Source organism: Oryctolagus cuniculus, chromosome 14 (assembly GCF_051225735.1).
Source record: "Oryctolagus cuniculus isolate XC-2025 breed Fujian yellow rabbit chromosome 14, ASM5122573v1, whole genome shotgun sequence".
NCBI classification, from domain to species: Eukaryota; Metazoa; Chordata; class Mammalia; order Lagomorpha; family Leporidae; genus Oryctolagus; species Oryctolagus cuniculus.
Window position 1 is genome coordinate 69,564,544 of NC_142880.1, and position 27,833 is coordinate 69,592,376.

General features: G+C 41.4%; 1 protein-coding gene across 3 annotated transcripts in view; it reads right to left on the bottom strand.

The window, feature by feature from the left end:
- FGF10 (fibroblast growth factor 10) overlaps positions 1-27,499 on the bottom strand; it is a 93,416-nt gene extending 65,917 nt beyond the window's left edge. Inside the window, exons 1-2 of one of the 3 annotated variants that reach the window (XM_008262183.5) lie at positions 25,374-27,467; positions 24,562-25,285 (exon numbers count right to left, since the gene is read on the bottom strand). In XM_008262183.5, the coding sequence (XP_008260405.2) occupies positions 24,562-24,922 (361 nt within the window). In that variant the 5' untranslated portion in view covers positions 24,923-25,285; positions 25,374-27,467. Of the gene's footprint in view, positions 1-24,561 lie in introns of all 3 variants that reach the window. The other 2 variants (XR_016220742.1, XM_070056701.2) reach the window with 2 other exon arrangements.
- Between the last annotated feature and the right edge of the window lie 334 nt (positions 27,500-27,833).

The window sequence follows — 27,833 nt, forward strand, 5'->3', positions numbered from 1 at the left end:
AGCTCCTTCCATACCTAAAACCTCCACTCAGATTTTACACCCCAAGATTAGCTGTCAACAGGCTCTGGCAAGTTGTCTTGTAAGACTCCAGACGTTGCCACATTCGGGAGCTCTTTAATCAATCATCTCCTTTTGGTCTCTTCATGCTTTTTTTCTGGTAGTCAATTCTGTTCTTAAATAATTGACAAAAAATGCTCTCTTTTTGTTATTGTTTCTTTCTTCATAAACCCTGATTCTGTAATGCTATTTAAAAATACATTTGGAAGGAAATTCAAAACCTTCTTCTTGCACCTCCCCCTTCTTGCTCCATAAAATTCCTACTCCATTCTGAGCCATGACTAATATATACAGTATGCTTGCAATGAAAATTACCCCCCTAAAAAATGCCCTAACTCCAGATTTTTCACTGTTACAACTCTAACCCTTGATTAAGATATATGATGAAAGTAAGAATCTGTACTCATCGCCCAATCTAAGGTCCATTCCTTTGTCACTGATGTACTTGGTAGGAAGATCTAACCTGACCACACACTGCAGTAGGTTTCAGAGTGTCAGGGTGGGGAACCATAAATAGCTAATGCTATTAAGAGGGTAAAATACACAAGGTTTGACAAGGGAGAGCTAACTATAAATATAATTTTCTACAAGTGTGACTCTGTGTATCTGCTCAATAAAAGTCAATGAACATTTGGCTCTTCCTTCAAAGTATAAAAATAAACGTAAACATGAGAAGTGTTAAAAATAATATAGCTTGGCACAACTGATCACAGTTGGACAATTTTGGGCTCACAGAATTAAATAAATTATTTCCCTCCCTCCTATTAGAATTATAACAATCATCATTGATTTGATCCATTGAAACTGATCCTTCTCATTTTTAGATTTGACCCAATGAAATTGCCTTCTGATTATAAGATTCCCAGATCTGAGCCAATTTGACATTAAGAGCTTCCTCTCTTACCTTTGCATCAATTATTTCTTGTTTTGTGCTATTTTTATTTTTCTCTCCCTCCCCTAATGGAAACCAATTAGAATAATGAGGGCAAAAGGTTATGTATACATCTGGCCCCTGAATTTAACATCCCTGGTTTATCTTCTATGCTTTGTTGGGACCACTGGTGGAAGGTGGACAAGAATACTCCCTTGTATATATTTTCAATACAAAATAAAAGACATCCAACATTTTTCACATATGTGACATCTGAAAAAACTCAGACATGGCAACATTAAGGAAATCACTGCTTCTTAGTTTCATGTTTAATTGTCAGAGCCAGGAAAGAAGGAGGTGTAGAAAGAAGGCAGGACTTGCATGGGCTGGCGCTCTTTGAGGGACTGGGCTAGAGCAGGCATGGCTTTCATTATATTTAAGTGAATTAGTCTGTTTCCTTTAAACAGGAGAGATTAACAAGCCACCAAGGGCCTGCTGTGGGATTCTGACACTTTTAGTGGCTTGTGACATATGATTTGTGAATATCAATTCGCCTTCAAAAGCAAAAAGCAAATCTACCATTAGCATGAGCTCTGCCAAAAGCTGATTCTAAGGTTAGTTCGGTTGAAATTCATTAGGAAAGGCATTTGCTAAGATGGGGAAATAAATCTCTTATTTGATCCAGTGTTCAGATCATTTTTAAATTATCCTTTTGACTTAGAAAAGGCTACATGTAGGTGTGGGAATTTAATATGAATGACTTTCTTCAATAAAGAGAATTCTTCAAGTATTGAACTTGGAAACTCTGGGGATATTAAATAAAAGGGAAAATATCAGCAATCCTGAGTAAATGTCTCTTAAAAGTTTGCTTTCTTAGTGAAAGAGTATGTCTTCAGGCAGTTTGGCATCCGGACAAATATTTCTCAAACTGCAAGGAAACAAAATAAATATTTTGCTTCATATGTGAGATCAAAAATCTTTCATATTAAATAAATGACATAAGAAATTTAAAGTTGAAGAAACTGATAGAAAATTTAAATTCTTTATCATACTATTTAAAAACATTTCAAGTTTATCATCCATTGAAAAAGTAACTACTGGAAAAATATATCTATCTTCCACTCAGTTCCATTTTTTAGCCATCAAGAATATCAGCGCAAAAGTGGTCAGGAGCCAGACTTTTGCAGCTGCAGGTAAAAATTTGTAGATGGCAAGAGGGGGTATTTTTTGGTCTTTATGTAAACAAAATCCAGTACAGAAAGGACAGAACACTGTGTAAGTTTCCTCCAGCTATAAAGTCTAATTTGCTTTTACACCAGAGTGCATCATTTGCCTCTATTTGACTGCAGGATTTCAAGTAACACTAGCTGTACTTCACTGAAGGGCACAATAGCATAGTGATAAAGTACATGTGAATCACGGCCACAGTGCCTGGGTTGAAACTGTAGCCCCACTATCAACTGTAAGACTCCAGCGATGTTTACTCAGTCTCTTAGTGGCTTCAAATTTTCTCATCAGAAAAATGGGATGACCCAGTATCTACACTCTGGGGTCATTTTGTAGATTAAATGAGCACTCATGTAAAGTACATGGAGTGAACTAGGCACTCAATACTATAAACTATTATTATTTTATCTTATTCTAAAAAAACAGAACTTAAACACTATCAAAACCAGAAGTCAATAGCTATAATAAAGACCACTCTGCCCAATAAAATTCTTGTACACTATTATTGTTTTTAAAAATCTACCTGGTTAGTAAAAGGATCCTAATGATATAAAAAAAGATTTTAAAAAAGTCACATGGAGTGGCCGGCGCTGTGGCGTAGGGTAGAGCTGCTGCCTATAGTGCCAGCATCCCACATGGGCGCCAGTTCTGTGTCCTGGCTGCTCCACTTCCAATCCAGCTCTCTCCTATGGCCTGGGAAAGCAGCAGAAGATAGCCCAAATCCTTGGACCACTGCACCCATGTGGGAGACCCAGAAGAAGCTTCTGGATCCTGGCTTCAGATCGGCGCAGCTCTGACTGTCGCGGCCAATTTGGGAGTGAACTAACAGATGGAAGACCTCTCTCTCTCTCTCTCTCGGCCTCTCCTTCTCTCTCTGTGTAACTCTGACTTTCAAATAAATAAATAAATCCTTTTTTAAAAAAACTCATATGTTGAATGACACTGAGCTGCCTCAAAGGAATTCAAAAATTATTGAATGTTGCAATCATGTTTAAAATGATAATGAATTTAATATCACAAATTACTCTAACATCTTTTCCCTTTTCTCTACTTCATCCTAACATGTCACTGTTACTAATTAAAAAGTTTATTTAGTTGGAGTGTCAGTCACAGAGTAAGGACATATGAAGACAGGATAGTTTAGGGCCCAGTGTATTTTTATTCCATAATCACTGCTACCCAAAGGAGAAATAATACATAAAATTACAATTGGTAGATGGCATTTTTCTGGTGGGTAAAATTGGCAGAGAATGCTTGTGATTGTTTAATAATAGAAATAATTTATGCTTTCTTCTTTTTTGGGGGGGGACAGGCAGAGTTAGACAGTGAGAGAAAGACAGAGACAGAGAGAAAGGTCTTCCTTTTTCTGTTGGTTCACCCCCCAAATGACCGCTATGGCCAGCGCACTGCGCCGATCTGAAGCCAGGAGCCAGGTGCCTCTTCCTGGTCTCCTATGCGGGTGCAGGGCCCAAGCACTTGGGCCATCCTCCACTGCACTCCCTGGCCACAGCAGAGAGCTAGCCTGGAAGAGGAGCAACCGGGACAGAACTGGCTTCCCAACCGGGACTAGAACCCGTGGTGCCGGCGCCACAGGCGGAGGATTAGCCTAGTGAGCCGCGGCACTGGCCTAATTTATGCCTTCTTTGGAGCACAAAACATTATGATAAAAATGCCTTTGGCCAAGTGCCTCATAAGACATAGCACAAAAGGATACAACAAATCATTTGAACCCCCCATGCAGTCTTTGGGGATCATGAAAAATCCAACTACACTACTTTAGGTTGGTCAGTTCAATAACGACTACAGACTAATGTGAACTAAACTCAGTTGAATATATCTGATTAAGCTTATTAAATGACTTTGAAGCCTGAGATAAAAGAAAAATTAATTTTAATAAATACATAGAGAAAAAAGATGTACCGGTGGTATGTTACGTGTTAGCAATTCTTTAATAACATCTCCAGATTCATATTCTTTACAACTTTGCAAGAGATATTCTGTGAGCTACACAGGATTTAAATCTCTTCTGATATCGTTTGTAGGCATAAAGTAAAGTCTTTGACAGCAAAAGTTGAACCTACAATTTGCATACTCATGGAACACCCAGGGTGGACCTGGTCACAGCTTCTATTTTAATGCCAGTCTCAATCACCTGAGAAATGGATCCCATACAGGAATGAAACTGAAATAATATTCACAACCAACAGAAAGAATTCCTTAAAATAAAGAGGAATTCCTCTCAGTAAAACATAGATCATTAAGGAGATGCAAGTTCAAAAAATCCCAAGGAAACCACAAGATCTCCTCAATGTTCCTTCTTCATTGCTTCAGCCTGGGGAGGCTGTACTCTGAATTAAAGTGATCACATTGAGAGCTAGATTCCTGCCAACCCTGGGGGTGAGAGGCGCTGCTGCACAGATTCTTGTGGCTTGAAAAAGAAAAAGAAGAATCAGGGAGGAGCCCTAATTCTCTAAGAGTTTGTTTACACAGTTGTCATTTGGTGCAGCATCCACAGCTCTGGCTCTAAGGAGCAGTGGGGGAGCAATCCGACGTGGTACAGAGAGAGAAGGAGACAGCCAGCGACAAGGGAGAACTAGGTCTTCTCTCCTCTCCCTCCAGTTGTAGCACACATGCACTCAGACATAACAGCAAGCTGAAAACTGAGCTAATCTCAGATTTATCAGCAAATCTCTCCCACCAACCAGGCAGAATTTAAACTTAAGCATATGTTTTAACTTACTCTAAAAATTACTTCCTTTTTAGAGAATATACTGGCACTTTCTCCCTTTCCAGAATATGTGCAAAAATGGAAAATGTGTAAACATGGAATATGTGCATGAAATTCATTCTGCCAAATTTTTCAGAGTATCCCAGTCTCAAAACACCTTTGCCCTTTCTTCTCATCATCTCCACATTTAACTTAATGTCACTCTTAATTTTACAGTTTCTTATAGGTTTTTTGGCATTAAAAATCACTTGAAGCTGTTTATTGAGTTTCAGATTTCTATGCCTGAATGCTTTATTTGCATCTCTGCCCCCAGTGCACTACTTCTGAAATTAGACTCACAATTGGCATTTTGAGCCAGCAAACTAGTTCATTCTGATCTTGTGGTTCACAGATCCAAGTTTAACAAATATCTATTATTGTTTAGTATTATTATTGCCTATTTCCAATCTGGCATTTCTTTCCTTCTGCTGCAAAGTTCTTTTCTAATTGTGTATCGGGAGGAAGCTTATCTTTATTATGAGAAATAGGCTAGCTCTCAAGTCAGAATACACCAATGTCTTTGTGGCCATTCTATCACTATGAAAGTTTCAGAACCCTCCTAGAAATTTGAGGGGACCTATGGTATCTGCTTGGTCCCAGTAATATAAGTAAAGCTGGTTGAATGTCACCATGGCTGGTAGCGTAGAGCTCACTGTACTCTAGGTAATCCTGGATCATAGCTCTTGCCCAGTTGCTCTGCAGAACTCTTTCTTAATTGAACCCACTTTTCCAAGTATGGCTGTCATTCTCTGCCTTCTCAAAGTACTACAGCCCCAGCACTCAGTTGACAGTAACTGCTAAGGAGAAAAGCAGTGAGCGCCAGAACCCTCCAGGAGCTGTCACAGTCAGCCTCAGCTTGGCAAAATCCCCAATATGCTAAGATTTGACAACACATTTATCTGCTGTTTATAACCTCATGTCCCCTATTAATATGAAGGAAATTAACTTTCTGCAAAAGGAAATGCCAATTTTAGAATTGTACTTTATTCCAGGCCCTAAAACTTCAAGTTAAATAAGCAGACTTGATAATAAATTTTAGGAGAATTACACTATTATGGAAACATTTTGAGATGTGAGAGACTTACTTTTAAGATGTTAAATGAATTCTATCCATAGTGGGGGATGACAGATGATGGAAGATATCAATTTCAGACAGCGTAAATGTATACCAACTTCAAAGTTTTTAAAATTTGAAAACATTATTCAGAGAGGACTACTTATTGACATTTTAATTGTATTAATTATCCATTGCTTAACATTAGCCTTCTGGACCCTTAACAATAAAAGGGTCTCTTTAAATGGGAAAGGTTTCCATGAGTTGAGCATGTGTCTTCAGGATAGGGACACTTGGACCAGGGCAAGAGACAACCATTAATAAGGTCACTTGAATTTATCACCCACTGGAAAGATAGACCAACTTTTACAGCCAGCGTCTGCATCAGTCAAAGTCTTATGCTCCTGTAGTTCCTAACAGTCAAGGTGATGTGAGCAAGTAAGCTATTAAAAATGTATGACAGACACTGTAGTCGTTTAAACTTGTTATCCCCCCAGAGTCAACCAAATTTTGAGGTTCTATTATGAACCTGATAGTTTGCTAGATACTTTACATAAATTATTGTGTTGAATCCTCACAGATGAAATAAGGAAACATAAATATAAAGATTTATCTCAGTCATACAGCTATTTAAGAGGTGAATAAAGTGTTGGTATTTTCATCTGATTAAGTCTATGCTTAGTACTTTCTAAAATAAAATATTGTGTTGTTTTTGTCAAATCACTGTTTGGGCCACACAAAGATGTCATAGGTTACTATTTAGCTTCCTAGGGCAGTAACAGCAAATGGTCGCAAAGTTGGTGGCTTAAAGTGACAGAGTTCTGGAGGCCAGAAATCCTGTATCAGTTTCCCTGGGATGAAATCAAGTTGTTGGCAGACACACAATCCCTTGAGAATCTCTCCTTTCTTTGCCTCTTTCAGTTTCTTGGCCCATGGCCCTTTCACTATAACAAAAGCCAGCAATGTAGCATCTTCAGATCTCTACTTCCATCATCAAATCACCTTCTGCCTTTCTATGTACATCTGATCTCCCTTTGCTTCTCTCATACAGACATTTCTGATGGCATTTAGGGTCCACCTGGATAATGCAGGATACTCTTTTCATTTTCACTTAATCACATCTGCAAAACTTTACCATAAAAGATAACATTCGGGGCCAGCGCTTTGGTGCAGTGGGTTAACGCCCTGGCCTGAAGCGCTGGCATCCCATATGTGTGCCGGTTCAAGACCCGGCTGCTCCACTTCCAATCCAGCTCTCTGCTATGGCCTAGGAAAGCAGTGGAAGATGGCTTCAGCCTGGGGAGGCTGTACTCTGAATTAAAGTGATCACCTGCACCCACGTGGGAGACTGGGAAGAAGCTCCTGGTTCCTGGCTTCGGATCGGTGCAGTTCCAGCCGTTGCAGCCAGTTGGGGAGTGAATCAGCGATGGAAGACCTCTCTCTCTTTCTCTCTCTCTCTCTCTCTGCCTCTCCTTTCTCTATGTAACTCTGACTCTCAAATAAATAAATAAATCTTAAAAAAAATAACATTCACAGGTTTCAGGGATTGGAAGTTGATATATTCAAGTGACCATTATCCAAATTTCTACTTTCTACCACTTGGTGCCCACAAATCCACACGCAATCCCTATGCAAACTCCATTCATGCCACCCCAAACTGTCTAGCTATTATAGCATACATTAAAATCCAAAACCTCATTTAAATATCATCAGCTCAAAACATCTCAAGCCTCATAACCTAAATCTAAACGAGATTCTGAGTCTTTTCCTAACTATAGAGCTCTGGGAATACAACAGACATCATTCTCTTTGACCCTTCAGTTCAAGGTAGTAGTGTTGCTGCTGATACAACATTCTCAAAAAAATGTGAGGACCTCCTGTATTTGTCATGAGGTTCCTGCCACCAGAGTCCTCCCCAGAGCTTTCCTGGGTACTCTCATCTCTTTTCGTAGCTTCTGTTGAGATGGCTGGGGGATCTGTCAGTCACAAGTCTCATATCTTCAGCACTAGCATGAAGTTGTCCAGCCACACCTTTGGCCTTCTCTTCAGAACAGACTTAGCTAACAGTGAGCCAAGTCATTTAGCATCTTCTGCAAAGTGGATAGGTTGGGAACTTCTAAGTCATCAAATGCTATTTCCATTTTGCTTAGCAGTTCTTTCTTCATTTACCTCCTTCATGCTGTCTTTTATTATATGCAGCAAGAAGAAACAAGGCTATTACTTTGCTTGTAGATTTTCTCAACTAATTTATCACTTTCCACTTTCAAGTTCTGCTTTTCACATAATTGTAAGACACAGTTCAACTAAATCTCTGTCCTTATACATCAAGGATTGTCTTTCCTCCAGTTTTTAAAATAACATGTTTCTCATTTCTTTGAGTCCTCACCAGGATCCCTAATATTCATATTTTTACCAATATCAATTTTTTTTATTTTATTTGAAAGGCAGATACCTACTCATACACGTGGAATGAGAGAGAGAGAGAGAGAGAGAGAGAAGCAGAGGGTGACCTCCCATCCATTGATTCACTTCCCAAATTCTTGGAACAGCTGAGTCTTGGCCAAGTAGAAGCCAGGAGCCACAACTCAGTCCATGCCTCCCATGTGGGTGGCAGCAATGCAAGTACCTGAGGCACCACCTGCGGCCTCCCATGGCACACAGTAGTTGGAAGCTGGATTCAGGAGCAGAGATGGGACTGGATCTCATGCACTGCAGTCTGAGTGTCAACTGCTACACTGTACACCTGCCCCAGTATTGTTTACAATGATATACATAGTCTGTAGTTGATGTAGACTTTCTCTGCTGTGCCCCTCACCTACTTCTCAGCCAGAGCACTATCAATGTCCACAGTCGTACCAGAAGTCTGTTTAAAGAAGTCTGTTTTTTTTTCTATAACGTGACTCAAATCTTTCCAGTCTGTATCTGTTATCCAAATCCCAAGCCAATTTCACATTTTAGGTCTTTGTCAAAGCAGTGCCCCACTTTGAAAACTGGTATCTATATTAACATTCTATGCTTCTGTAATAAATTATCAGAAAGTTGGTGACTTAAAATAATAGAAATTTATTCTTTCCCAGTTCAATTTCTGGGCCTAAATCAAAGTGTCAGTAGACTAAGTTTCTCTCCATGTTCTAGAGGGAAAACCTATTCCTCTCCTCCTCCAGCTTCTAGAGCCATTTTTCTAGTTCATGGCGCCTTCTTATTTATCTTCAAAGCCAAAAGCATTCTGTGTTTAAATATTTTAATTTCCATTGTCAAATCTCCAACTTTCTCTCTATTATGATAAAGACACTTGTAATGACATCTAGGGCCCACCTGAGTGACGCAAGATAATCTCTTTATCTCAAGATCCTTAAGTTAACCTCATCTGCAAAAACTTCACCATACTCTCATAAAGCCACATTCACAGGTTTTAGGGATTAGAGCTTAATGTCTTTGGTGGGCATAATTCAGCATATGATAGCTATTATTTTCATTAGAATATGGTTTTTAATCTGTAAAGTGACCATATTAAAATAAAATTAATAATAATTTAGTTCAATACACTCATTTCATAGACTAAGTGCAATATAAAGCAAATGACCTGCTTAACATTGCATAATTAATGCTCTGATTCAACCAAGACTACAAAACATATTCTTTTACTCCCACTCTTTGTAATATTATGATTCTTCTCTAAAGCAACTAACAATAGTAGCTCATTTCTTGGGCTAGACAATAGCTGCAGTGGTTAAGATCCCACTTGGAATGCCAGCATTCTATACCAAAATGCCTGGGATTGAATCTCAGGTCTGCTTCTGATTCCTGCTCCCTACTAATGTGCACCCTGGAAGGCAGTAGGTGATGCCTCAAGTACTTGGGTTATAGCCATCCATTCTGGAAGGCCTAGACTGAGTTCTGGGCTCCTAACTGCAGCCTGGACCAGACTCAGCTACCGAGGACACTTGGGAGTGAACCAGAGATGGGAGGTCTTTCCATTCTTTCCTCTCTCCCTTCCCTCCTTCCTTCTTTCCTTTTTTCTCTCTCTCCCTCTCCTCTCCCTCCCTGTATTCCTTCCTTACTTTCTTCTACCCCTCCTGCCTTTCAAATAAAATGAAAGCAGATATAAAACAATTTTTTAAAAAAGAATTGTTCATTTCTTAATTATCACCAGACTACCCAAGAACCCAAACAGAACTCTGAAACCATAATTAACTATCTCACAGTCAGCAGGAATTTTCAAGAGCAATAAACATGTAACCAATAGTAAATTTTAAAAATTAGAGAAGATGGCCGGCGCCACGGCTCACTAGGCTAATCCTCCACCTTGCGGTGATGGCACACCGGGTTCTAGTCCCGGTCGGGGCGCCGGATTCTGTCCCGGTTGCCCCTCCTCCAGGCCAGCTCTCTGCTGTGGCCAGGGAGTGCAGTGGAGGATGGCCCAAGTGCTTGGGCCCTGCACCCCATGGGAGACCAGGAGAAGTACCTGGCTCCTGCCATCGGATCAGCACGGTGCGCCGGCCGCAGCACGCCGGCCGCGGTGGCCATTGGAGGGTGGACCAATGGCAAAAGGAAGACCTTTCTCTCTGTCTCTCTCTTTCTCACTGTCCACTCTGCCTGTCAAAAAAAAAAAATTAGAGAAATAGGAACAAGGATCTGTTTCTTAATTACACAATTTTTATTCAGAAATTTGAATTATTTTAAGTACTTAATGGTCAGTGAAGTAATAATATCCCTATTAACTTATTTTCCAATTTTTCAAAGTTATAGAACTTAGAACTGGATGGAATTTTGAGAGTTCATTTACTTCAACTACTTCTTTTCAGGTAGGTAGTATATTAGTCACACTTTCCAAAGCAGATAAATGAACCAAAGAAAGTCTGAGTGACTTGAGCAAGGTCATGTGGTTAAAAGGAGTAATTCCCTGAAAATATATAGCTAGAGGACTTATTATACGCCAGATAATGGAGTAAATCCTTACATACAAAAGTCAATGAAATATGGTCCGCAACATCAACAAATTTTGGTTTTGAGGAAATACAGATGAGAAAGCTGTCAATCAACCAAGTGTAGAATTGTGTTAAAAAGCTAGGTATAAGGTTTTGAGGAAGAGCAACGTTTTCAAGGACAGCAGAGTGGTCATAAAGGTTTAATAGAGATGACATCCACCTAAAATCTAAAAGGAAGAAGAGCTGGGAATTGGGGGAAGGGACAGCATTCCAGGCAAACCTGGAATGTCTTCAAGGATGAAATTTAGGAGACAAGGCATGTTCGGGAACTAAAATCAACTTGGAATCTTTATAATAGGAGGTAACAAGAAATGAAACCAGTGAGTTGATAAAGAAGCAAGTTATGAAAGCCTTATGTGATGTGTAGGAGACAGTAGATATTTTTCTAAGGCTACTGGGAAGAAATTGAAGAATCTGTTAGGGAACTGGCTTGTATAGATGTGTGCCTTATATGTAGATCAGGACACCTTGAGCCTGAATGAGATGCTATTGATAAATATGCCGGAACAAGAGCTATGTTCTAGGACTGTCCCAGGCAAACCAAGACAGAAACTCACTGTCACTAAGGCTGGCCTAGGTTTGCATTCTGACTCACTTATGCTAACTATACAACTTCAGTCTGGTACCATAACTTGTAGGTTCTCATCTAAAGATAGGATGTGATAACAAAGACTATCTTACCCATGTAATAGCATTTTCTGAGGATCAACTGATGAAAATATTAAATGTTTTAAAAACTGTAAAATGTTACATAGTATGTTATTGATTTTATGCCTAAGGTTTTTCTGTTATTCCATAATATAGAGATTTTTATAGATATGGGGGTAATTAATAATATAAATAGTTACAGTGTGAAAGTAATGACAGGTTATATCTTTGAGCCACTAAAATATACCAGGATCTATATTTATGACTTCATAATTTATAGTTTCATTGCAAATTCTTGAATTTATCCTAACAATGATGATGTGGGTGATATGATTTTAAGTTAAGAAATGTAGAGAAACCACCTCAAGCAGTAATTGGGGTCAAGGTCACAGAGCTACGAAGTTTCAGTACCCAAATTCTTCACCAAGAAGTCTGACTTCAAAGCTCCTGGTCTCACTAGTTACTGTAGTTGTATAAGTGCTGTCTGTATCCTGCTCCTTAGTTTGTTTAAAAAATACTTACGTATACTTTTTAGCAAGAAAAAAAGAGTTGTAGTTTATTTTGTTTCTTTTTATTATCACCAAAACCAAGAAAATCTAACCAAATTTAGAATGGGAATGACAAGAAAAAATAAACTGGAGAAACAATATTAACGTATCAAAAGTTTCCTGTGGTAATTTGCTAGAAATTATAATACTTCATTGATATATGCATAATATGAACTTTTGAAGTATGGATTATTCTTATTAATTATTTATTTCACTAATTTCAAAGGCAGAGAGACAGACACATAGACACACTCCCGTCTGCTGGTTCACTCCCCAGAGATCTGTAATAGCCAGGGCTAGGCCTGGCTGAAGACAAGAGCTGGAAATGATGAAAGTCTACTGAACATGTGTCAGGCACCACTAACACGTTGATCTGCATCTCTGATTTCTGCAAACCCCCACCAAGTCCAGCCTCAATGCGCCATCTCTATACTTCCTGGAGGAGGCCCCAAACTCCCCCCATGTGACTCCCTTCCTCTTATCTCTCCCAAAGGCTTCTTGAGACAGCTGTTTGGTACAGTTCCCAGTTAGTCCTCAACTCAGTTCTCCATCACATATCTCTGCACATTGGCTATTTTCAGAAATCTCTGTAGAGTGTACCTTCTATAAGAGCAGAAAAACCCACATTTTTCATCACAATATTTACTCAAACCCTCACATTAGTATCCGACACAAGCAGACACTCAAATTTCTGTTGAAGGAGTCATGAATGAATACATGATCTCATTTGATCTTCACCAGGCAGGAAAGAGGTTTTGTTCATATCCTGGTTTTACTGATGATAACTTGCCCAAAGTGATACACTCTTGTCTAGCAATTTGCATCCAAATCTGTGGCTTCAAAGCCCTCCAGGCCTATACTTCTCATCACTTTGAATCAAAGCTCACACTTTTAATCACTCTATCAGACTGCGATTACTTCTGTGAGATTCCTTTTGGATCACATGTTCTCATTTCAGTTAATTTAGCATCCAGTTGAATGCCAGGGCTTGGGTTATATTTCGCTCACACCTTTCTTGTCATGTCAGGCCTTCTGCTGTGCTACTCATTAGCTTGATCTCTTTCCTGGGAGTTCAAGACCCTTGTCTCCATCACTCCAGCACAGCACTGCGCCCTCCTTTCACAGTGTGTGTCTAAATGCTCCATGGCCTCTTCTGCTGTTCTACCTTTCATCTGCCTTCTAAGATACTCATGCAATGCTTCTTCATATTCCTTCTTGCTTCTGGGATATCGGCACATTCGAGTTTTAGAACACTTGGGGTTTATTTTTTTTGCATCAAGTTTCTACATTTCAATCTGATTAAAATCTCTAGTACTTCTTTTTTCATATTTATGGAATCCTGTATCTTTACAGAGGTATTTCCATATAAGCCTGAGAAACCTGGGGATTACTGCTATTAATATAATGATAAATGTATTTTAATTCATAAATAGTATGTAAATTGGTGCCAACTGTTAACATTTTCCCTTTCTTTTAATAATTTTATCAATGAATGTCCTAAATTAAAAGTTAAACAACTGGAAGTTTGTATTTTCATTATTACTAGAATAACAGAGTAAGTATATGTAAACAATAGTATTCTGCATATAACAAAAATTAATCTAATTCAGCAACCAATGTTCTTGAAGAAGTATGGAAGAACACTTATGGTATTAACTCAGATTCTGACTCTTGTCAGTGTTTTAAAATATTCCTAATAAAGACGTGTGCATTTCTGTATTTGGTCAACCTGAAGTACATCTGCTACAATAGTTTACATTGTTTCCCCAATGATACTCAGTGTGAATGAGAAGATAGGTTTTGTTTTAAAAAGCTACATACATTTGGCAAATTATACAGAAAAGTTTGATAATCTTTGTGACATTTCAGAAACTGACACTGTCAAAGATCTCTACATCAACATTACCTTCTTTGAAATAAATGATTATTAATGCAGAGGAAAAATAGTTACTCAATTTCACTTTTTTTCTCTTACAGAAGTCCAAACAAAAGACCAAAGAGAAAGAACATGACAAAGTACCCAGTAAGTATTGTGTTTAAAAAAAAAAAAAAAAAAGGAGGTATGGAAAGCTAAAATGAACCTTCAGAGAGAGTCAAGGGAGCAGGCATTTAACCTGGAGGGAAAGTGCTGGCTGATAACCTAGCAATAGGACAATCAGCATCCATTCTCAAAGATTGCTTCGCAGGGGTTTGCCCACTTAACTAAAGGCAGCAACTGAAAGAAACTGCCTGGGACCAAAGTCACCACCTGCGGTGCCTGCATCCTGATTCCCCGCTGCTCCACTTCCTATCCAGCTCCCAGCTACAGTGAAACGGAAAACAGCAGGAGACAGCCCAAGTGCTGTGGCCCTGCACTCCTGTGGGAGACCAGGAAGAAGCTCTGGCCATTGCAGCTATTCGTGGAGTGAACCAGCAGGTGGAATCTCTCTCTCTCTCTCTCTCTCTCTCGCTCTCGCTCTCCCTCTCCCTCTCTCTCTCTCTCTCTCTCTCTCCCTTTCTCTCTCCATCTTCCACTGCTTTCCCAGGCCATAGCAGAGAGCTGGATCAGAAATGGAGCAGCCAGGACTCAAATTGGCACCCATATGGGATGTCCACACTGCGGGCGGCGGCGGCTTTACCCGCTACACCACACCAAATAAATCAATCTTAAAAAAAAAGAAAGAAAGAAAGAAATTGTCTTTGGGTGCTATGATAAGGCATACTGCACTAGAAATTTAGAAGGAGAAGAGACTCCTGTTGGACTTTGCTGAATTTACATTGTTAAAGGTATTTTGCATAGAATATAAAGGATTACTTTTGAATGCCATACATCCAAAAGGTGTCCAGGCCTCTGGATCTGAATGTCAATGCTGTGCTAAGTAATGTTAATGAATGACCTTCCCTGGCCTCAAAGGTTTACAGTGAATTTAGAAACCAGGGAAAAGGAAAAGAATTTTTTTAAATAAACAAAAACCAAGGAGGAGAAAAAAATGATATGGGGAAGGAGTGATGAAGTGTGTGAAGTATCAGAAATTCACAAGGCTCGGGATCAGGATTATCAGAAACTACCTCAAAACGTAACTACTGGAATGAAGTCTTGAATTGTAAAGACTCCATAATGAGGTTAAATTGTACTCAATACAGAAGCAATGCTCACAAAAAGTTAAGGATGAAACAGCATGTATGCTTATCAGTAAAGTATCTTAACAAAGTCCCCCCAAAGAAACTAAAAGTAATTATAGAAAGAGTATTAAAAAACTTAAAAAATAAAGTGCTTAATCTTGCAATTTACACCCCCCCCCCTTCAGAATTAGGCTGCCCTTGTTGTTAGCTTTGCTTTGTTGACAATTGTTTGAAGTTTGGGGCACATCAACTTAATCTAAATTTTGCTTTCTGTGAGGTTCACTTGGATGATTCAATGACATCATTCATTGTAGGGAACATGCCAAACATTTGAAAATTCCTCATTAATGATAACACCCGTACTGACAGATTAGGTATGGGTAAAAGTAGACAGATTTAGGTTGGAGAATTATTAGGTGAACTATAAAATGAGGCAATGCTTTACTGCCAGCACTATGAATCTATCAAATGGTAATTGGATGCACGTGTTAGCAGCAGTAAAAAGTCACTGTCCAGTTGTCCACCTTACATGGGAATCTACTCTGAGTGTCTTCTTTGATTTATTGTCCCAATTAGAACGTAGCGTTCAAAGAAAGAACACAACTGACCTGATTTAAAAGCAAGGAAGCCCTTAAGGCCATTCGTTTTGGAGTGACCTGGATCCCTTTTAGAAATTGTGAAACTTTCTATTTGTGTAAAATTTGTACAAATTAATTACTGGTTTTTAAAGTGCTTCTGTAAAGCATCCACATTTTGTATTCATTAATTCAGTATCAACTTGGCCTTGGTGGATTCCCAAGATGCAGGTGCACTTCTTTCCATAATTTTAAAGGCACATTTCTAGTTTATTCTATGTTATACTGACTTACTAGATCAGGTAAAATTCATGTGCACTGAACAACAAGAGTGGCAATTTTTAAAGGCAAGCATGCAAAACCAAGTAACAAATGCCACTGGGTAAGTGGCAAATGTAAATGAGCTTAAGTCATTGAAATATGGTATGGACGAATAAGATACTTTTGCATAAAGGACTCAAAACTGCTTTAAGTTCATTACATCACTAGACTGTGAAAAAGCTATACCAAAATTATGTAAGCCTGCATCTTATACCTCACTTTACTTCAAAATTTAAAGAGGTCTTTAATTTCTGGGAGGAAAATACTAATATTTTACTTACTTATATTAAGCAAACATCAGCTATTAATGTTGACAAGTGTTGGAACAATAATACTAAAACTGTCATCTGAATTAATCTCCCTTGCAGAGTTCACAGAACTATTGTTAAGAGATTAAAATCACTTTGAACTAATACACATGCATTACTCTTCTTTCTGAAACCTAATAAAGAAATATCACTTGCACTGCAATTTTCGATAAGCATAAATATATTTCAGGCTTAGGAAGGATGTAGATATTCATGGGCAGCTCATAAATGTGAGGAACATTAGTTCCATTTCAAATGAGCTGTCAACTTTTTTGGCTTGTGGAAAATTAGACATTTGGATAATAAATAGAGTTTGCCTCTGAACATCAAGGTACCTGTACAGGAGTTTTAAAGTGCTCATTCATGTTCTAGGTAAGTTCTTTAATTACTAAAGAAATGCAGTGTAGCAAGGCTTTTGCTCTGAACTGGGTAGTAAGAATGTAGAATATAAATACAGTGCAATTTCTTTGATTCTGTAACACACAATTTTCCTCTTCCTCCATAATCCTTCTCTTCTTGTCCTCCTTCTCTTCTTCCTCTTTCTTCTCCTTTTCATCATCCTCCTTGTTCTAAATTTTTGTGCTAAAACATCATTTTGAAAACACCTGCTTCTAAAGAATTTTCCATATTTTGAATATTAAGTTGACAAAATATCCAAGACCTAGAGATTGATGTCTCCAATTCTCTTATGCCAACACTGGCATATGATTGCTGCCAACTGTTTTCTTCTAATACGTGGTTATAAATCAAGTTTATGAAGAGAAAACTCTCAAATTGTGTATTTTTAATGGATTTATGATAAAGCCATCAATGTGGAGGGTCCATATGGTAGGAATGCAGTAAAGGTAACAGGACAGTGTCACATAAACATTAAATACAGTGCCTTCCACCTTCATAAATCCTTATGCTCATGATTAAATGCTGCCGGTTATAAATTATGCAACAAAATTCTAGTAACCACCACAACTTAAATAAGACACCAGTGTAGGGCATAAATTGTCTACAGGTTTTTCTTCCCAGAAAACTCTTGTTTACTTATTAGGAGATAATATTTGAGTCCCTACTTCCTCAGCAATTATTTTTCTCACTTTATTTAACTTCCTACAATAAACTCTAGTCCTGATTAAAAAATTAAAAAGAAATAAAGCAAACTTGTAATCCTACATAATAACCTGTCATTTTTATGCGGTGAAGTACTTTTTTTATTTACAGACTCATTTGAAAGCTTTCTTTTTACAAATAGCTTTAGGTCTCTAAGATAATGCCCCTTTTTTAAAGTCATATATCAGAAGTTCCTGCAATAGCCCAATTTCCCCTGGGTATTTACAATCAAATTATTTTATTACACATGGGAACAATTAAACATTTGGCCCTCAGCTGTAAACAATTACTATACACAATGACATTCATGGATTTTTCTTAAATAGTCATGTATTCCTAATGACCTCTGTTAACATAAGTGAGATTGATGTATGTGTACTTTGTGTGTGTCCATAAGCAATTATATTCCCAAACACAATATCGAAAGACGGGTTTTACCTAGAGACTACATGAACATTGTCTGATATCATGTGGCCACCTGTAATGCTGCTGCTAAACATATTTTGTTTCTGTCCCATGGTCATTTTACTTCCATTCCAACTTAATTCTAAAGAACCATTGGTATTCCCAATAAAAAGCAAGCAAGATTTTAGATAATTTGTTTTTTGTTTTTTTACTGATTTGGGGTGTCTAATTCTAATAAGGCAGCATCAATGTTAGAAGTAATGGAATGATACAGCATATAACAAGGAGAGTTACAACCAATAGGCTCAGTCTTGAATCCTGGCACTGCCAATTTCTAACTGATGACGCTGGCTAATTTGCTTTCTCCAGCATTTGTATTCACATTTGAAAAGTGTGGATAGTTATATCTAAATCATCGCACTATTGTGAATATTAAATTGTGCGTGTGTATATATATGTAATATATATATGACAAGATAAGGCACATACCACATACGTGGTACACGTGATTTACTCTATTGCCAGTACCCTCACCTTCCTCCTCCCCCAACACCTGCCACTCCTTTTCCAGAAAGACCCATGAGTACTGAGATTCTCTGTTTTGGGAATATCTATCCTTGGTTGTCTCACATTTAGGGATATATTATCTTTTCATTAGATTTCTCTTTTCTGTAAGTGACAACCATAGGAGAAACCCACAGCTGTTTTACTCATGTCCAGAAATAAGTCAACCAGTCCCAGTGGCAAGGGTATCTAACAGCTGTATCCAGCCTTTCTAGGAGGTCAAAACCGGAGCTGAGTGCTAATGTTTCAAGGGCAAAGCTCTAGATATAAAGAATGATAAAACAAAACCTAAATGAGCCTGCACATATCTAGTGACAGATACACCACAGCTATGCTAAATTATTCAAGCTTTCTCAGACTTCTAGCAGGAGAAACATAATTCATCTCTGCTCTCTTTAGTCTACTCCCATATAATGGCAAACAGCAAATGAAAAATAAATCCCTCTCCCTTACAAAAGAAGTTATCATAATCACCCCAATTGAGAAGAATTTCTTTAGCATATGGAGTATTCTTGAAACCGTCTGTTTCTGGAAACTAGCTCTGGATATAGAAGTTAAAAATGATTTTGCAATACTTATGGGTGATTTCCTTACTTCCTTTCTGCTAGTATTTTGCTGGCAAAAAGCCAGTAAAACAGTTGCTTAATTGCCCAGGACATCACAAACATATAACCTCTAGATAAGCTGTGACTGTATTTTACCAGCAATAATAGTAGGGTCAGAAGCAACAAAGAAAATTAATCTTCAAATAAATAAACCTCAAAAGAACTGCTTTGTGTATTGAGAATAATTAATAACTTGTTTAGGAAAATGTTACTGAAATGTGGTTTTTGGACAAGGAACTGACACTCTTCAGAGGTCAGATATCCTTATACATAACAGGCTACCATTTGGTAAGTTATCTGGCTGGCTACCCTGTAGGCATTGGCAAAAGTTTGTTCACGTGTAATTATGCAACATCCAGACAATATCTTAATGATACCATGTGTGGGGAGCAATCCGGACTAGACTAAGTTACTCGAATTAAGACTTATTCTGTGCATCTGCTCTCCCACAATATGGCGCTGGGAGAGAAGTAAACAGCTTCCGCACAGCTGCCTCCAGTTCAACTAATAAACTGTAGGACTTGCTCCTGATTGGAGGAGAGCAGCGTACTCGGCGTGTGGGCAGCCGAGTTGGGATTGGCGGAGGAGGACTATAAAGGAGGAGAGAGACGGCATGCACCAGGAACATCTATGGGGAACATCTAAGGGAACCCGTGCAGCCCCCGAGAGAGCCGGCCGGCGGTGTGCCGCTCCCCTGCGGAAGTGGGGAATGCGGCCAGGGGGAACTGCCCTTCCACGGAGGTGGAAGGGGTAGTAGCCAACCCGGGAAGAACCAGCAGCAAACCCGGGGAGGGCCGAGCAGACGAAAGAACAGCGCAGGGTCCTGTGTCGTTCCTCCACGAAGAGGGGGAGCGACATAATGGTGCCGTGACTTGGATATGAAGCCTAGGCAGGGCTTAGTGTTGCTCCTCCACGAAGAGGGGGAGCGACATAATGGTGCCGTGACTCGGATAGGAAACCTAGGACGGATAGAAAACTTAGGAGGGAAGAAACGTGACTCGGATAGGAAACCTGACTCGGATAGGAAACTTAACTCGGATAGGAAACCTAGAACGGATAGCAAACTTAGGAGGAAAGAAACGGGAAGAACTGGGAAAATACTGGAGAGAGAGACTAGCAAACAGCCTAGGGAAAAGCCGGACGAAAAGGGTGCCGGAAGAAGCTATTGAAAGCCTAGGCATAGATTCGGATACGGACTACGGGGGGAAGCTGGGAGAAATCTCTAAGGGCGAAAGTGAAAGCTAGAACAAACAGACTCGGATGCGGACTGTGGGGAGAGGCCAGGAGAAATGAGGGAGGAATATTGTTGGAAGAAAACTTAGGGAAACATACCGGGTAGAGAAAAATGTTAGGGAAATTGAAGCCGCGGGGGGCAGGCCGAGGCGGAGACGAAAGCCACTTTGGGGTTCTCAAGTTAGCCCGGGAATAGGGGGCGAAAAGTTGAAACCAGAAGCTGAGACGCAAGCCAGATTGGGATCCGTCTGATTAGCCCGGGGAGCAAAGGACGGGAAGCCAGATCGTGGGGCGGAGACGTACGCTGGGTTGAATTCGCCAGGCTAGCCCGGGGAACTTAGATTGAATCCTAGTGGCGGAGACGCAAGCTACGCTGTGTTACTCGCGGAAGCCGCCGCGTGCAGAGAGAGCACGGGGCGTGAATAGATAGGGAACGGGGCTGGCGTAGGCCGTGGTTCAGACGCGAAAGGGTTAAGCGTGGAGACCGCGGACCGCGCAAAGCCGGGAAGCCGAGCAGAGAGGCGCGCGGGCTGAAGCGGCTCAGCCGGGAACCCGCCGAGAAGTAGCCTCGGGGCGGGCAGCGGGAAGCTGCGGGGATAAGAGAAACACAAGTTTAGAAGTAAAAGAGAAATAGGAATGCTGGAAGATAGAAGTAAAATGGGAGAAATAGGAATGCCCGGAGATAGAGAAATAGAGAAATAAAAAGGCCTCCCTACAACACTGCAATGTGAGAGCTTGGATTCGGTCTGCCTGATTTAAGGCGGTAAGCGCCAGCAAGCAGCTCGACCAGAGTATGAGCTGCAGGTCACCGAAGATAGGCACAAACCAACACTAATAAGTCTCCCCCACAATACGGCAATGAGAAGGCTTGGATTCGGTTTGCCTGATAGGTTTTGTAAACACCTGCAGGCAGTTCTAGCAGAGCAGAGTATGCGCTGCAGGGCACCGAACACAGGCACGCATCAGCGCCTAAAAACCTCCTCACAACATGGCGAAGAGAGGACCCGGATTCGGTTTGCCTGATAGGACTTGTAAGAGCCTGTGGCAACTCTAGCAAGTAGAGCAGAGTGTGTGCCGCGGGACACCGAAGACAGGCGCGTATCAACGCTAAAAAATAAAAAGAAAGGGGGATCTGTGGGGAGCAATCCGGACTAGACTAAGTTACTCGAATTAAGACTTATTCTGTGCATCTGCTCTCCCACAATATGGCGCTGGGAGAGAAGTAAACAGCTTCCGCACAGCTGCCTCCAGTTCAACTAATAAACTGTAGGACTTGCTCCTGATTGGAGGAGAGCAGCGTACTCGGCGTGTGGGCAGCCGAGTTGGGATTGGCGGAGGAGGACTATAAAGGAGGAGAGAGACGGCATGCACCAGGAACATCTATGGGGAACATCTAAGGGAACCCGTGCAGCCCCCGAGAGAGCCGGCCGGCGGTGTGCCGCTCCCCTGCGGAAGTGGGGAATGCGGCCAGGGGGAACTGCCCTTCCACGGAGGTGGAAGGGGTAGTAGCCAACCCGGGAAGAACCAGCAGCAAACCCGGGGAGGGCCGAGCAGACGAAAGAACAGCGCAGGGTCCTGTGTCGTTCCTCCACGAAGAGGGGGAGCGACATAATGGTGCCGTGACTTGGATATGAAGCCTAGGCAGGGCTTAGTGTTGCTCCTCCACGAAGAGGGGGAGCGACACCATGTAGTTCAGTTGAATCAGTCCAGCTGGAAATGGTAACAGCATTCTGATTACTGTGCCATATGTGAAATTAAGGCTTTTTTTAACCTCAGCTGTTCAGTTGCTGTGTTTTGATACAGATGTTCTTAGAAACCTGGATTGCTTTATGGTTTGACAATGTTCAGCAGAGGAAGCCCCTCCCACTTTGATTTTTAATCATTGATTAATTTTTTTTTTACTATGTAGGACATCTAGGTAGGACTAATGGTATATTTAAAAACACAGAAGAGAGATTAATAAATTTTAGATAGAATGAAAATTTTCCACACTTGTTTTATAAGATAAAAATTGCATACTTTTTTCAGATAGTTCCTATTGAAAAAATAAAATTTATTGTATACCCTAGAAATCATCTTGCTAAACAGTCAATCACACAGTGATCATTAGCTTAGAAAACAGTAGCATAAGTTGCATAAACTAAAATAATGCAGATTGGTCCTTACTTCACATCATAAACACACTTTAACTATAACGGCAAAATCAAGTTAGTGTCAAACATTTTTAAAAGAGTAAATTTTCTCAAGGTTAATACTCTGAAATTTTACTATATTCCTTTGAGTATTCTCTGTGAACTAAAAATACAAAGAAATCCAGCCCATGTAATTTTTTATTAATTCTCAGCACACTCTGGGCCAGTACTTATATAGCATCTTCCCCAGTCTCCTAACTGGGTCACATCACTACTTTGTTTTCTAAGTAAACAAAAGCATTAAAAATTTTAATCAGCAATCATGAAAGGAACATGTGAAATCTAATAAATTCAAATAGCAAATGATATTCAGGCAGAAAGAACCATTATTGAAGACATTAGCTCAGTCTCTATGAATCAGAATGGGAAAAAAATAGGTAACAGAGTATTTGTTAATTCTAGTGCTAAATACAAAATGGGACACTTTAAAACGCTTCTAGAAATATGTTTATGACTTGTAGATATATGGCCAATTTTAGTAAAAATGCACAGTGGCTGAAGAGTAACACAAGTCAATGTGGAATGCCTGTGAGTCCCAAAGAAGAAAACAGTCTTACTCCCTGTAGACTTGTATTTTAAAATAAAATGCTATGAATTCTGATCAATTGTCATTCCCCTTAGTACCTGATACTTTCTAGGCCAAGGAATCCTGAAATGTGTGACGCATCTATTAAAATTAGCAGACAAACATGTGCTTGAAATCCCCAAACAACCAACACCAACAAAGCCCCCTTAAGAGGTTCCTGGGAATTTACCATTGGCATAATGTTAAATGGTCATTAAAAGATGTTTAAATGTCATTGTCTACTGTCTTCAATGTGCCATTACATAGCCTTGAGAACCTTTCAAATAACAATCAATAGAGAATGAATAAGCCTCACCACTTGAAAGTAGCTAGGAAAGGAAGCCAACAGAATAATCTGGCTTTGCTGAGTGGATTCAAGAAAAGACACAATATCCACCCACCCTGTCCTGTGTTCCCTCCCTCTGCCCAGCCCACACCCTTGCAAGAAAGAAAGAGGGAAAACAAGGGAAAAGGTGAGAGAGAAATCCAGGGACCCTGGCATCAACTGTCTTTAGCAGAAAGCCTCATCCTATGGGATAAACTATAGCCATGGAAACAGACGTATGACTCTTACTTTGAAAAATAAAAGGATGACAATGAAATTTGTGTGAGGTCTGTGTGAATCCAGCCCCAGATGTTTACAATGCTGTAGTAGTAGGGCTCTGCAATATGAGAGGTTTCAGACCAAACAGTACAACGGGACACCACAAAGCAGCGCATATGCTATTGACAATGCAGACACGAGCATCATGTTACCAAGAGAGAAGGCAGGCAGAAGACAAATAGCAGCGGAGTTGCCTGAAAAGCTCACTTCACGGACTGCAATCGCTCACAACAAGAGGGACCAAAAAAAAAAAAAAATCAAAACCAGAAAAGGGCTTTTCGCTCCTATCTCCGTGTTAGGCAGCCAGTGGAAATGACTTTTCTTTCTTAAATAAAGTTCCCATAAAGCCCCTATAACTGACAGGGGATAATTATTTTCAGCTTGGGGAGCCTGTCCCAAAACTCTTCACAAGATTGCCAAGGAAAAGAAACAAAATGTGTTTACTTGAGCCACTTCCAGAAGGGAGGGAGAGAGGGGACCTTCGGACGCGATGGGGAAGGGCGGTGCAGACATAGAGGGGCATCGGTGCCCTGCACAACTCGCGAGCGCCCTGCGCGGTCCAGCGAGTGACAAGCCCGGGAGAAGAGACCGAGAGGGTGGCGCCGGGTGGGGGGCGTGCAGGGAGCGGGCCTAGGGGAGGGGATGCAGCCGCACAATGTATACACGGGGGGGGGGGGGGGTGATTTAGTGTGAAAGTATTCCACTTAATCATTTTACAGGGGTTGGCGACGTAAATATTTAGCTGGCCACATCTGGAACGGATTTCCCCCCCGCGTGGGGTGGAGGTGGATAATTGGCAGGAAGGGAGCACGCGTTTGTTACTTACTGTACGGGCAGTTCTCTTTCTTGGTCCCGCTGACCTTCCCGTTCTTCTCAATCTTGAGAAAGTACTTGGTGAAAGAGAATAGCTTTCTCCAGCGCACATCTCCTTGGAGGTGATTGTAGCTCCGCACATGCCTCCCGGCACTGGAAGGAGAAGAGAAGGAGGAGGAGGAAGAGGAGGAGGAGGAAGAGGAGGAGGAGGAGGAGGAAGAGTTGGTGGCCTCTGGTGACACCATGTCTTGACCAAGGGCTTGGCAGGTGACAGGGACGGAAGACACCAAGAACAGCAACAAGAAGCACCAGCAGCAGCCGCCGGGCAGGTGGGGAAAGGCTGAGGCACAATGTGTCAGTATCCATTTCCACATTGTACTGAAACTCTCGGCACTGGAAATTGTCTCATCAGAAGGAACATACTGGAAGGGTGAGACCTGGTGCAAGGCAAGGAGACAGCTGGAGGTGGCGGCTGCTGGTTAGCTCCCTCCGGGCGCGGATCTGGCCAGAAGTGAATGCACCAACATCCATAACTCCTCCGGAGGGCCGGCAGCCTGGGCTCGCTCCGTCCGCGGATCCGCTGCCTGCGCCTCGCGGGGTCTGCCCGGGCACAGTGGACGTGGGTGGCCGCAGCAGCGGGAGCCGGCGCTGTGGGTCACCGGCGCTCTTCGCTCCCCCAGGAGTCACTTTGTTCTCTTCTTCACTCCCTTCTTCACCATGTTAGATGCAAAAAAGGTCTGAAAAACAGATGACAGCACGGTGAACAAAACCTAAGGGGGGTGGGGAGGGGGAGGGGGGATCCCTGCGCCCCTCGGCGGTTGGCACCTCCTGGTCCCCCTCCGCAGAGCCTCAGCCTGCTGGCCGCTGCAGAAAACGTGTCCCTTTGGGGATGTCAGCTCTGCAGGCAGCTGCCCGGTCGCCGTTGTTTCGTTGTTTTCTTCCCCGTCTTCCTTGCTCTTTTTGGTGGTGCCTGCTGATGTGAAGCCTCCAGAAAGTCGCTCCTTTTGGGGGGGAGGGGGGTGGCGGCTGGTGTTTTTGTTTGGGCCCTCTCCCCCACCCCCCTTCCTTTGGAAAGTCCGCTTGTAAACAGGTTGAAGCTCAGAGTCTAAATGTCAGTGGTGGTTCCGAGCCAGAGGTGGGCTCTGCCTCTGCTGGTCAAACCTCATTTGCAGGGGTGGAGGAGCGGGGGGAGGGGGTCAAAAGGCGGTGGGACATCTGAAACCCTCGGCTGCTGGGAACGCCGGGGCGGGGGGGAGGGAGGAGGCCGGGCGGGGGGAGCCCGGGGAGAGCGCGCCGCCTGCGCCCGGAGCTCGGGGGCTCCGCGTCCCGGCCCCGCCGCCGCAGCCTCGGCGGCCGCCTCCGGCTCCTCTCGCTGCCCCAGCGCCCTGCGCTCTCCGCGCCGGCCGCCAGCGCGAGCGGCGTCCTCCAGCTTCGCCAGTTGTGCCGTCTGGCAGCCTGAACCAATCCCCTGTCGGGAGCCCCTTTCTCACTTGTTTTCCTGCGCTGCTGTTGTTGTTTTTCCTTTTGGCAGTGAAGTTCTTGAGAGCCACCTGGAGCCTGGTGCTTACTGACTTTTTTTCTTCCTTCTTCTTCCCCAGCCCCTCTGTCTTCCCCAAGGAGGGAGGGCTGCGGAGAAAGCAGAAGATGCTGAGGATAAACCCTCCCAAACAGCAGATTATAAACTGGTGGGAGCGAGCACGGCAAAGGGAGACTTAATGAGCTTCCTCTCCTTCTCTTCTGCCCGCTTCCAAGGAGGTCTCCGCTTTAATGAATCACTGATTTCTCGCTTCCGTTGCTGAAGTAAAAAGTTCACACTTTGGCCCTCTCAGCCTTTTAAGCTCAGGGAGATTTATCGTCACCCTTAAAAGTCGCCTCTCTCTTGGCGCAAATGAAATCAGGGACCCAAATGACCGATTTCTAATTGCTAACATGAGTCCCTGACTGAATCGCGCGTGCACTTCAAAGCGAACGCACTTGATTGAGATCCCAAAGGTTTTTACCATACAATTTTGCCAAATACCCTGCTGTCTGTTTTCTTTTCTGTGCAATTTCCTTTGCACTTTACCATAAAGGGCCTGGTTTTTTTCTATCTTCGGACGCAATGCTTAAAGGGTCCTACTTGACAATATTACTGCACCATCAGCTCACTCCTCACTCTTCCGGAAGCTGCGTTGCTCGCAGAAACTCACTCACAACCCAGGTATGGATAGAACTAAGTCCAAGGCTCCGGAAACTTTGCCAAGAGTTAAGGGGCACAAAGAAGGGAATACTGCGAGAACCCATTACAATCGAAGTAAGGGACAATTCCTCCGGGACCACTTCTTCTAAGAATTACTCTAACCTGGGAAATTTCACTGGAAGGAATGCCTAAACACATATTGGTCCAAAGCATATATGTTATGGAGGGCAGTTGGACAGTTGCGTTTTGTTGGAACGTCAGTATTTTATCCACTGGACCTGTGAAAGTAGCAGTTCCCTATGTTTCAACCTAATTGCCTGCCAATCTAAGACAGAGATTCTAGGTGAACTTGAGAGTCAAACAATTGCCACTGTTACTTGGAAGGAATTAGCCATAAGAGCTTATGATATACAAACCAAATTCCTTATAATGTGCATTTCATTGTGAACTGAAGAAAATACAAAGGAATTAAAATTGTACTTTTAGAGGTGAGAGTACGCATTTGATTGAGTAACTTAAAAAACAGCTTTACATGTAAGCTCTTATAGTTTCCTGTGCATTCAGAGCCTTTGAAATAGAACCATTTAATACTAGAATCGGGACATTAATCGCATTATTTATAACTTATTGCAAAGCTTATTTATTAGATTTCAACAATGTGGTAAACATCACAGTAGATTTTTATATTTAATATAATTAGTCCTTATTACCGTAGCTATTAATTGCAAAGTTAAGCAAATAAAGGGCATACATCAAACAAGTCTTGCTCTTTAATTAAAACATGGATATTAAAAAATGAACCCACAGTGCTGATTTCAATTTCCTAGCTCACACTTTTATACCTGAGTAGACAAATGCCAACAAGAAGGGACTGTTTCTAAAGGATTTGAGTTTTCAGCCCAATACTTCAGGAGAATTCAAATGTCTGAATTGACAAGTAATTAAAACTACATGGTTTTTATAAAAGAATGCTTAATGAAACCATAAAATGAAGATTCTGCTGTGAAAAGTTACAAAACACAGGAAGTTATTATTCTGGGGTTTTTCTACACTGGGAACCAACACTATTGATGCCAGCTTGGGTTTAAAAAAAATTTTTAACCCAC